The following is a 12,977-nucleotide window of genomic DNA, read 5'->3' as shown; positions in this document are numbered from 1 at the left end:
AAACTGGTGTAGTGACACATTGAAATATGTACATTACACAGGTGTTGGAGAAGGACCCCATTCCTACTGCCAGTCAAAGTCTGTGTGGGGAGTACTGATTACAATAGCAGGCACACCCTTTCTCGATCGCTACAACACATCAGTGAATATATATAGGTCGACATACGAAAGTATATGCATGCTTAAAATATTGCAGACCTTCATTTACAGATTGACTGCTGCAAAACGGTACGTCATATTGACAAAGGATTGTACCATAAGACGTCAGATTTAGCGGCCTAAATGGTCGTATGATATCTGATCTATTCATGGGTCAGATTGAGTTAGAAACATTGAATAGGGTAAAATTTTTGTAAGATTATCTCACATTGCATTACTTTTCAGATAATTATGTGACAGCTACATACATAGCATTTGGCTCACATATGGTTTCGTGTAGGGTTTGATGATTCTATCTTTCTTATAAGTGACTGAAAGTATGAATTATGCATGTGAAAAGTCCAAATTTACTTAACATCGAGAAATAGACAAAAATCAAACTTAAAAGGGATACAGATACAACAAAAAGTCATAAGACCAATGTTGCAGATCACTCCAAATTGAACGGAGATTGTGCCTTCCCTTATGTGATAGGACTTCGCGAAGATCTGCACCATCATTAAAATTGCCTCCATATTTTGATATTCTTCGGGGAAAAAAGTGAAAATTTAAAGCTCTCGGAAATGTTCTGTCCGTTACAGGCTAAAACGTATAATTTTGCCAAATTTCTGTTTTCTTGTTCGTCTGGCAGATTATGCCGCAATGTGGATTTTGGGCGAGGAGGGTTAAAATTAGGACTTTCAGGAAACTAAACCAAAAAATTATGCAGATGGTTGTTATTATTACCCCTTAAACGTGTAGCTGTGCGAACATTTCGCCAAAATAGTCAATGTACAGGCACACAGTCGTTAGGATTTTATTTATATAGATAAATAAGGAATCTGCTCCACGTACAACACCTTTTGGTCTATGTCTGCTGGACTTACCCTGCAAAACCGACCATTCATGATATCTCCCTTATTAATCTTTCTGTCGAGAAAATACACATGAAGAAAAGTTTTAGAAACGGATTTCCAACAAATTTGGTCGATTTCCCGTCAGGTTGGTCATGTACTGTATATATTGTGGAAGAGTAAATTCACCATTTCGGTTCCCTATAAACCGCCAGTCCATTCCAGGAACAGGAAATGTTATTGACCTTTAAAATCTAGCTTTGGAAAGGTGAATGCTAAATATAAAGTTTTTTTCAAATATCTTCAATAGTTTTCAAGTTGTAAGAAATACGCTCAACACGCACCCGTTCTTAAGTTAATGATATCTCCCTTATAAATCCTCTTACCAAAATGATGCACATGAGAAAAAAGGTTTGAAAATTAATTTCCATTAAGGCAGGTAGATTTCTATTAAGTTTGGTTGTGTATATTTTGTGGGAGTGCAAAATCACGGTTTCGGTTTCGTATAAACCCCCCAGTCATTGCATGGATTTAGAAACAGTATTTGCCCTGAAACCTACCCAAGGACAGGTGGATTCTAAATATGAATTTTGGTGGAAATATATCCAGTAGTTTCCAAGTTATAGACAAACAGATAAACAGACGCCAAAGCTAAAAGTATGCAGATGATCATTATTACACCTGAAACGGATAACTGTACAGAAATGTTGCCAAAATAGTCAATGTACAGACACACTCTAGAAGTGCAGACCTTTATTTCGAGAGTTACTGCTTTGAAACTCTGCGACATATCTGCAAACGGACCTCACCATCAGACGCCTCTTTCAGTGTTGGTCCCATGACATCTTCTCGTATCTCCTATATTTATGGGTTAGATTGAGTTAGAATCATTGGGTGTGAAATTTTGTACAGTTTTCGCAGACTACTTTATATTTGTGATACTCATGTGACAGTTAGAATCATAAACTTTGGCTATCACATTGCCACTGGTCATGCCAATGTGCGTGGCCGAATGTCATGATTCTATCTTTCCTATAAGTGTGCCAAATTAATGTTAACATATACGTGTGAAAGTACAAAATTAATTTGAAATCGAGAAATACATTTCTATTTAACGTATAAGGAATAGAAATACGATAAAAAGTCATAGGACCAAAGTTGTAGATCTCTCCAAAATGAAAGATTAGCCACCAATTATCCCGAAACGAAGGTATGCACCGTCGTTAAAATTGCATCCATATTTCAATATTTTCTGGGGCCGAAAGTTATACATTTGCATAGTTTAGAATATTTCCTCAAAGGAAAGAGTGTCAAGCTTTCGGGATTAGCACTCGCATACATACGGTGTAGGCCTAATAATTAAGGACGAAAATAATTCAGTGAAGAAAGTTGAAATTAATAGAAAATGGATTAAAACTGAGGACAGTCGGATGACGACAAATATGTAAATACCAAGTGAATGTATTGGAAAATCAAATGCCCCTCAATAAAATATGCTGGTGTGAGTTATGGATATAAGAAAGAGGTAACAGAGGAGAAATTTAGGTGCAGGCATTCTTAGGTCAACAGATAAGATGACTAATGGTGTTATTACTTAAGCTATTCGAGGACGGTTATAAACTCCAACGATATTCCGCCAATATCCCAATATGCCTTCTACCCAAGGAACAACCATGAATTTAAAGGTATGATGAGGAAAATGGCAATACGTTACTTCCCTGCTGGCAAGCAGTCAGAGACGTGGCCATGGCAACCTGTACGTTCGTTGTCGGTCTGTTGGTCACACACGCAGACCATGATACCCGCAGAAAATAGTAAATTTCTCCATCATTTGAATAGTAATGTAAATTATGAACATAACGAAAGTTGTTTATAATGAGGAGACATTTCACATACGGTCCACGGAGTTTACAGGAAATCAATAGTATAAGAGAAAATGGAGGAAAACCGTTCTGTTTTTCCTATAATATAAATCCCCGTCTAATCAAAGATTTTAAAATGAAATGCATATAGAAACCTTCCTCGGGGTGAGTATACACCAAATATGAAGTTTGGTTGAAATCTATCCAGCCGTTTTGCCGTGATGGTGGAACAAACAAACAATCAAACAGACACGAAAAGTAAAAACCACCGATTCGGTCTTGAGTTGACCTAAAACAGATAAATATCTGAAAAATTGGCAAAACAAACAAAATTACAGACAGTGGACCCCCTACAGCGTTATTTATAAGACTAGTTTCAACGCCAATTTCTGCATCAACTTCAGCCGAAAATTGAGAACAGACATAGACACTTATACAGGGTGTTTCAAAAAGGACTTTACAACTTTGACAGGTCATAGTTACTTATTCATTTTACAGAAATGGTTTTGGTGTCGTATTGACTGTCAATAGATCAAGTTTTACCTAAACGGGTTGAATGTGACCTTCATCGGTCATGGGGCACACACCCCATCTGAAGTCGATTTCTTACTAAACTCGCTGCAGCATGTCAGGCGTGACTCATTCAGTTGCGATGCAGATTCTACGTCTGAGTTCTGGTAGAGAAGCTGGTAAGGGTGGAACAAACACTGTTTTCTTGACAAATCCCCACAAGAAAAAGTCAAGAGTTGTCAGGTCTGGTGAACGTGGGGGCCATGCAATTGGTGCACCTCATCCAATCCACTTACCCGGAAAGCGTACATTCAGGACATCCCGGACGTCGGAGAGGTAGTGTGGTGATGCGCCATCTTGCATGAAGTGTATGCTGATTTCTTTGTCATTAGTGTCAATCTGCGGGATTAAAAAGTTTTCCAGCATATCTAAGTACACTATTCTGTTCATAGTTTTCTCACTAAAGAAGAAAGGCTCATTAACTTTGCTCTTGCTCAATGCACAAAACACATTCAATTTTGGGCTATCATGTTCATGTTCTAGCACTTTCACTGGATTTTCACTGCCCCAGATCCTACAGTTGTGTCTATTAACTTTACCACTTAAATGGAAAGTTGCCTCATTGCTAAAGATAATCTTTCCAATGAAATGTTCATCTTCTTCCGACCGATGTAACATGTCCACACAAAAGTCCTTATGAGCAATCTTATCAGTGTCTTTTAGTTGCTGTGCCATTGTGAACTTGTATGGTTTGAGATGTAACCGTTTTCTCAACACACACCAAATAGTCGTATGTGCGACGCCCAGTTCTCGAGAAGCACTCCGTGTCGATTTTCGAGGACTGTGCTCAAAGCGTTGTCTCACTTGCTCTACGACATCGTCAGACGTACGTGGACGACCTGAGGATTTCTTATGGCTTACCGAACATCCAGTTTCAATAAAGCACTTATGCCACTCATAAATAGTAGGCCTACTGGGAGGATCTTTACCATACTTTGTACGAAAATTACGTTGCACAGTTGTCGCTGACTTCGACAGCCAAAATACACAGCGAACACGCTCGGGACCAGTGAAGGCAGCCATCTTTGCTGCAACTGCCGCTAGCACTTGCAGTGGCGCGATTCTTTACCAGCATACCACGCGCAAGTCTAAACTTGATCTATTGTCAGTCAAGATGACACCAAAACCATGCCTGTAACTGAAATGAATAAATAACTATGAGCTGTCAAAGTTGTAAAGTTCTTTTTGAAACACCCTGTGTAGTAGTTCCATACTATACCTTAAATCTACATACCTAATGGCTCTAGACTTCAACGGAATTATATTGTCTAGATTAACTTAGGCACAATTCAGTTCCTGGCTGACATGTATCACATGATTTTGTTCCCTCAGTTTCCTACTCCACATTCCCCTAATAATGTTAAATAATTTTGCAATTCTGCCCGGGTGGATCCATTTTCTGTTCAATAACTTTACAATTGTATGCAGCTGATTTTCGTTATCAATTTTTCTTACATCCTCCTCATCTATAAATTTCTCTCGTTTTTACTTTATCTCTGAACAATCTTTAATAAGGTGTACCCATCCCATTTCTTCAGAACATAGTGGACATTTATTTTCATCTCTGTTTTGTCTATATGCTTTATTTTTATGTATCTCCATTAACCACCATATTATTCCCCTCATTCCCTTATTTATTGTAATCTCTACATTCATCCTCATTCTTCCATTTATATTACAAAATTCTTCTAATGATCTCTTACTTCTACATTGTACAGCAAGAAGTTTGCTTTTCAATATCCTTAACTCTTAGGACTATTTTTTTTTACATATTCTCATCTTCTCAATACAGTCTCTTTTCCAGCAATATCCCATTCCTACAGTTTTCAAAATGTTCCGTACCTCATCCACCCAGTATACTTGGTTCTGATGTTTCATTTGGTGTTTGTATGCTATCTGTAATACTTTGCCACCTTCTCCCAGCTTCAGTCTCAACCAATACTTGATTATCTTTTTAATAATATCCGCTTACAGACGTATATCACTGCACATCATTCTCACACCACAGTTAGCTGTACAACAGGGTAGTCCCGTAATTATTTTACCAAATCTACTCGTAATTGTATCAAGTAAATCGACCCTCCCTTCAACTCCCCAGATTTCCGCTCCGTACAACACTCTAGATTTAACTAATGCATTAAAAACATTTTTATACACTCTGTAATCTGTGTTGGGCATCTTTTTATTCAATATGTTAATGGCTGACAGTGCACTCATACCCTTTAGTTTAGCTCTTTTTATTTGCTCTGCCCATTTTCCATTTCCACTTAATATAAAACCCAAATATTCTACTTTCTTGACAACTTCTAATCTTGCCTCGCCCATCCACCATTTTTCATTCTTCAATTTATATCCCTTTTTACACACCATTACCTTGGTTTTCTGTGCATTAAATTCCGCACTTTACAGTAATTTACTACTAAATTTATACTACCCTGCATTCTATAGGGTGTCAATGTGAGCAGAAGGATGTCATCAGCAAAAATGAGAACCGGAATATCCTGGTTCTCAAGACGTGGGTAAACCCCTGCCTCCAACCTTTTCGACCGAAAGATGTCATATATAAACAGCAAGAACAGTACAGGTGACAACTTACAACTCTGTTTCGGCCCTACTTTGGAGAATATTTCCCCAATTACTACTCCCTCCTTAATTTTAATTGAGCACTTCACTTCTGAATATACGTTCTCAACCGCTCTTATGTTATAGGACACCCCTATCCTTCTCATCTTAGCTACGACCGCCCCTCTGCTCACAGAATCAAATGCTTTCTCCAAGTCGGTAGCAGTAATGTACAATTTTCCACCTTTCTTTTTTACATACTTATCCATTATTGTTTTCACTACAAAAAATATTATCAGTTGTCCTCAATCCTTCTCTAAAGCCTGCCTGAAGTCTCTCCAGAATCGATTCCCCCTCTGCCCAATTCATAATCCTTTTTGCCAACACACCTGTGTATATTTTACTTAATCTATCCAACAACTTTATACCCTTATAATTATTCGGGTTATATTCCTCTCCTTGTAGATTGGGCAGATCACTCCCCCTTGCCAAGATTTGGCAAACTCCCCCCCTTCAAATATCCTGTTAAATAACTTAACAGTACTTTCTAGGATATCCTTATTCTTCACCACCTGCTTCCAAAATTTGTTTGTGATACCCAAAATTGCTCCTGATTTACCTTTCTTGGCTTTCCCTAAGACCTCTCTTACTTCTTCCATCGATATTTCTGTATTTAATGCAGGCACAGTACACCCCAGTCCTACCGATATTCCGTTTATGTCTATTTTCGGTCTCCACCCATCTTCAACCCCTAATAATTTCTTATAGTGCTCCACCCAGATAGCCTGACTTACTTCAGCCTGCCGAGGAAGTTTCTGCATTCCGCAGATCCTCTTAATTGTACTCCATACTTTTCTACTTTCATTCTGTTTTGAATTACTATTCAATTCAACAACTCTCTGCTTCTGCCATTCAGACTTAGTTGTACACAGTATTTCTCTATATTCTTTTCTTAAGTTATAAAATTCATTCCTATGATTTTCTCCCCCGTGCTTTCTATACGCCTTCAATGCTTTCAGTACTTCATACTTTTTACACCTGCATTCATCATTGTACCAACCCTTTTCTTCTTCTTCCTTTATGACCACACAGGATCACTTTAGTTAGTCCGTCGTTCAGGTCTCTTTGAAGGGATTGTTCGGGCTTTGCGGTCCTTTTCTATTATATTCTTCCTCTCCTTTATCCTCATCTTCTCCCCTGTCATCTTTACAGTGTTTTCTATTAGTTTTACTGGTGCACTCATTAGGTTATTCTCGGTCATTGAGTCTATTCCAACTTTCACTATCTGGCCTATTTCTCCCTCGTGATAGTTCATAAACTCTTTCTTTAGCTTCTCTCTCCACCTGTATTTAGTAACTAATGTTTCTTTGAATTCTATCGTGTTGCTTATTAATGCCCTACCCTCTCTATCATTTACTCTGACAATAATTGGTAGGTGATGTGACTCTCCCCATTCCTTAACCTTCATGCTTTTAATCATAGGCAACGCATTTCTAGAGCATAGCACTAAAGCTATGATACTACCCGCTGTCTCCGTTATGTATGTCAGATCGCCATACCACCATCCATTCAAAATATATAGTTCTACCGTACCACACAGCTTTAACAACTTCTCCCCATTTTTATTACAGCCGTTATCCTGACTCAGTCCTTTTTGTACATAAACTTCTGCCTCTTTGTCGTACAACGGCTTCTGATCCGCAACCCTCACGTTGAAGTCCCCCATTATTAGAATACCTACATCCTCAGAAGAATTTTAATTCTATTAATTTCTAATGCCAACTCTTCAAAGAAATCCTTTTTCGCAAGTGGAGAGGCTTCAGGAGGGTTGTAGACAAAACCGATACATACATCTCCCTCACTCTCATCGTACATCTTTATTTTAACCCAAATCATATCCTCCATTTCTGATTCAATATGGTCTATTCTAAAATCCTCCCTAACCATAACCATTATCCCACCCAGGTATCTACCCCTGCCAGTTTGTCTTTCTTTTGCCTTATAGTAAACTGCAAACTCTTCTACTTTTACCTTACTATTCGATGGAATCCAGGTTTCCACACACGCGAGGATATGCAAGCTTCGTAACAACTCTTTAAAAGATTCATTCCGTAACTTACTTCTAAGGCCTTCAATATTGATGCACCCTACTGTTATCTCTAGTTATTTCTTCCTCCCATGCCCCTCACTGTGGCTGCCCGTCTTGGACCTCGTAATCCTAGTAACACTCAGTTCGTCTGAGTTCTCATCTAGTGTATTAACATGTTCTCTATCGAGGCCACCCTCGTTTAAATTACCTTTTGTGTGCCAGAAGTCCTTCAGACTCACACGTCTGAATTTCGATGTTGCATGTCTCGCGGAGTCAGCATTCAGCTGCTGCTGTAGGTTACTAGGACTGCACTCACTACTAGTTGTCTCTGCGTCAGCTTCTTCCTCTCTCTGTCCTCTTCGATTCACTTCCTGGTCACCGCTCACTGCTCCGCATTCTGCTGATCTCAGCTGCCTCGTGCGTTCACCTTCCTCATCGGACATTGTACTTTCCGTGTTGTACATATTCTTTAACTGCTCCACTTCCCATGTTGTAGTCCACTTGCTGTCACCTACCACTAATTTTTTGCGCCTTATGTAGGCAGTTAATCCTGCATGCCTAGGTTTCCCAAGATTGAACTGTAGCGTTTTCTGGTTCCTAAAGGCTTCTTCTTCTTTCTCCGGCTCCTGTTTGATCCATAATTTCTCACCTTTCAATCGGCTTATATTATACAAAATCTTCTTCACTAATAAAGTTGATACAAACCTCGCTTTCACTGGTCTCTTGCCTTTTGCCTTCCCCATTCTCTGAATCTCGTCTATATCGGCAGCTGATCTTCAACCTCTCGTTTATTAGCTCCAGCACTTTAGATACCAGATCTTCTTTAGTGTCCTCAGGTAACCCGTATATAAAAATATTTTTCTTCAGAGTTTCCTGCTGGTGCTTTATTTTCCTGTGACCTCGGTTCTTTTATCTCTTCCTCGATTCTTCTCACCTTATACCTCAAACTTGATATTTCTTTATTATTTTGGACCACCAGTTCTGTCACCTTGACTATTTCCTCTTTCATTATTTCTCTTAGTTCACTGGCTTGCTCTCTTAGTAACTGATGCAGCCAATATGACAATATGAAAGTGACCGAGGTATGAGCGATACTAGTAACACCGTTCCTTATGCAGCCAGTCCCTGTTATGAATGGTGTGAAAATATCGCTCATAGGGCGAGTTGGTGCATGCATTTCAGTGGGCATGGCAGACTGATATGTAATAGCAACTTCTGACTCGGTGAGGAAAGCAACGGGAAACTACCTCACTCCTCATTTTCCTAGTATGCCTCTTGAGTGACACCTAGGCTATCTATGACAGCTGTTGGTGGACCTGTAGAGGATCAAACCAGCCTTTGGGCTGAATACCCAACATACAGTGGTTACCAATAGGACCACTAATGACATAGATATTTGAGAATTAAATTTTAGGCCTTCACCTAAACTACCATTTCACTCAGTGTAAATAAAATTATGTATAACGTAGATTGTAGTGCGTTATTCCCCGACTTTATATACCGATTTTCATTAAATTTTGTTCAGCCATTTTCTCTCGATACACGTACGTACATAGCCTATAGACAGAGATGATAGAAAATTAATAATCACATTTCCTTCTTACTGTGGACACCTCCGATACAGAAATACCATTCTTTTTTAATGTTGAACAATGTACAGACAAAACTTATTTTGTATATATAGATATTTTACATTTAATATTCTATATGCTTAAATTAACCTCTTCCCGTAATCTATAATTCATTAACTTATTTCAGCGGCCACTTGTACTAATGACCTGTTTTTGAAGAACGACTGGTGGCTACTTTAGGCAGGTTTCATTGAAATATTAATTTTACTTTTTTAGTGCACGTATATGAAAGGTACAATTGTTTTTTGGTTTTGCAGTGGCAACCATCATGCTTTTCAGATTGATAATAATTATGTTGATTGTTTTCAGTCTTAATACTGAGTGAGTGGCTGCATGGTTTGAGTCACATAGCTGTTAGGTTGCATTCGGAAAATGGTGGGTTTGAACTCCATTGTCGGTAGCCCTGAAGACTGTTTTCTGTAGTTACCTATTTTCACACCAGGCAAATTGTAAGAACGAACTATAATAAAAAATTCAATCTTAATATATAATAAAACTAAGATAGTGACATATGTTTATTTTCAGGTCTGTGAAGCTGCTTGGTAGAAAGTGATCTTTCTCGCACCTGAACCAGATACTCTTTTAAAATGGAGGAAACTTCAGCAGAGTAAGTTGTGAATAATTCAAGGTATTTTCTTGAAGGTACTATGTACATTTTTTTGAATGCTGAGGAAAGAAAGCTAACAGGAATGCAATATACATGGGGTAGACAGACATAGGGAACAGATGGAGAGCAGTAACTTGCAGTGTAAATGCATGTAGATGGAGTACACTCAAAAGAAGAACATGGGTACAAAATTTTTGACTGCAGCCTTTGTCATAGACGGATAAAATAAAAACTGTTGGTGATCATTGTTGACAAGTATACTATGCTGTTGTGAGGTAAATTGAGGTGAGAGGGAGAATGGAGAAAAGAATCTGTTGTCTAATGTTAAGGCTGGGTGCTTCTCTAGACCTGATCACCAAGGTTCCTTCCTTCACGGAACCCATTTCAGTTCTGGTTGACACAATCTTCAAGCCTTTGTAGGTTCCTTTGTCTCATAAATCAATGACACTGGTCATTTTTGAGAATATTTTTTTGCTCTTCCCAAACCCATCCCCTCAGACATTGCAGACGATTTCAACAGCCTCCTTGATAACTGGAATTGTGTCTAGAGTGATAACTGTGGTAATAGTCTTGTGGAATGGACTCAGAAACAAAACTTATGCGTAATCTTCGATGCTAAAGACCAGACAACATTGAGATCAACTGCCCGGAAGTGGAAAAATATAATCCAGATTTGTGTTTCCTATACAGGTCAATTAACAGTTATGGGGGTTTTTGATCCGACGTGCTATTGTATGATTGTGACAATAACAACAGCGTAGTGTGAAATAAAAAATCAAAACGCCATATTTTAAATGCCTTAGACCTAAAAATAAAACGTGGAGATGGACACTGACATTTTAACTGGCCCTAGGGAAGGGTGGTAGTAGGCAAGAGGGGCTGTCATTATAATGAAAACTCCACAAGTTGATTGTAACTGGAAATATGAAAGGGGACCTTTCATTAGAATGAAAACTTTCCAACTCGATGGTGAATGGCAGAAGGCAAATGGGCCTGCCATTATAGTGAAAACTTCCAAACTCGATAGTGAATGGCAGTATACAAGGTGGCCTGGCACTGTAATCAAAACTCTCAAACTTGACTGTTGCTGGCATTAGGAAAGAGTACCTGCCATTATGATCAAAACTCCCCTACCCAGACTTTACATGAGGTACAACACATGGGGACCTCTCTACAGTGTTTCTCTGGTAACGCTAAGATACATGCAGTTTATTAAAATCTTACTCGCATTGTGTAAGGAACTAGGCCATTTCAATGTTTGCCTGTTTATCAAAAATATGTCCTTTTGAGTTTAATTTAATTGTACCTAGAAATCCATATGCAATGTAGGAATTCCACCGTCACTGCTGATTGTACACAGACTAAAGCTCAACTAACTGCTGACGAGATACCGGAAATGCTATATTCAACAACCCGTATTGGTACAATTCACAAATCTATATACACTTTTTTCGAGGTTCTACAAATGTCAGTATGCCTTTGCTGGCAGGGCCTAGTGTTTACAGTGCACTATGTCTTCTGGTATAGGCTAGAGCAATTTTGTTACTTTCATACATCTGTCGCTGTCTTTGGCTTTGACAATATGAAAGTGACTGAGCTATGAGCGATGCTAGTAATGCCAATACTTATGCAGCCAGTCCCTGCTATGAATGGTATGAAAATGTTGCTCTTAGGGTCGGTTGGTGTATGCATTTCAGTGGGCTTGGCAGACTGATATGTAATAGCAACTCTGGCTCAGTGAAGAAAGCAACAGGAAACTACCTCACTCCTCATTTCCCTAGTACGCCTCTTCAGTGATGCCTACGCCATCTATGACAGTTGATGGCAGAGCTGTTGAGGATCCCACCAGCCGCATCGCTGACGGACAGAACATACATACGGTACATACAAATGTCAGTTAGCCACACTTCATTTTCAAATTTTTGGAAAATGATAAAAGTTCACAAATTAAACACATACAATCAACTCTGTTGAAGCTCTCTCATGAAAAAACGAGCAATTTCTCCTCAGCAGCATCTTATTACCCAATTTTTGGGTTTCAACCGATAGCACTCATGTGGCATTCATGATTTAGTAAATGCTGAGATTCTCATAGGCGTACTTTCCACAGACTCAACTAATCAAATGGAATGAATTTGACATTCATCAGAATAATCTTTTATCCAATGAAAAATGTCATTAGAAGTAATTTTAATACTATTTCAAGAATTTATACATGTTGTGACATCACCAGGCTCAAAATGTTACTTTTTTTGGGAAACATCAAACTTCAAAATACAGCTCATGAGCACATCACCCAGTTTTAATGTATAAGTATTGTCATTGTTTTATGTATATACACAGAGTTAATGCTTTGTCAATTTTTAGTGTAAGTGGCTGAGGATGATATGATTGAAACTAGTCCCACAATGTGATACATATACAGGGTTATTCACCTAAGATGTTACACAGAAATAACGTCTAAACCATTAAAGATATCGGTATTCTGTTTTCATATTCGTAAAATGACACCCAGGGGATTGTAAAGTAATGTGCTACTTATGCTCATGGGATGATTAATAACCAGGTTATTGATACTAACTCCATATTTTTAAATGGAACAGCAGCAATACATACAGCTGGCCTAAAAGTTCAACTGCATACAAGTTCAAAAATGTAAGTATT

The 12,977-nt window shown here is 38.5% G+C and overlaps 1 protein-coding gene across 1 annotated transcript in view; it reads left to right on the top strand.

The window, feature by feature from the left end:
- LOC136876528 (host cell factor 1) overlaps positions 1 to 12,977 on the top strand; it is a 67,661-nt gene that overhangs the window by 18,138 nt on the left and 36,546 nt on the right. The window contains exon 2 of the mRNA XM_067150556.2: positions 10,232 to 10,313. Coding sequence (XP_067006657.2) covers positions 10,294 to 10,313 — 20 coding nt within the window. The 5' untranslated portion in view covers positions 10,232 to 10,293. The remainder of the gene's footprint in view (positions 1 to 10,231; positions 10,314 to 12,977) is intronic.

The sequence above is a fragment of the Anabrus simplex genome, chromosome 6 (genome assembly GCF_040414725.1).
Source record: "Anabrus simplex isolate iqAnaSimp1 chromosome 6, ASM4041472v1, whole genome shotgun sequence".
Taxonomy (NCBI): Eukaryota; Metazoa; Arthropoda; class Insecta; order Orthoptera; family Tettigoniidae; genus Anabrus; species Anabrus simplex.
This window is presented reverse-complemented; position numbering and strand designations above follow the sequence as displayed.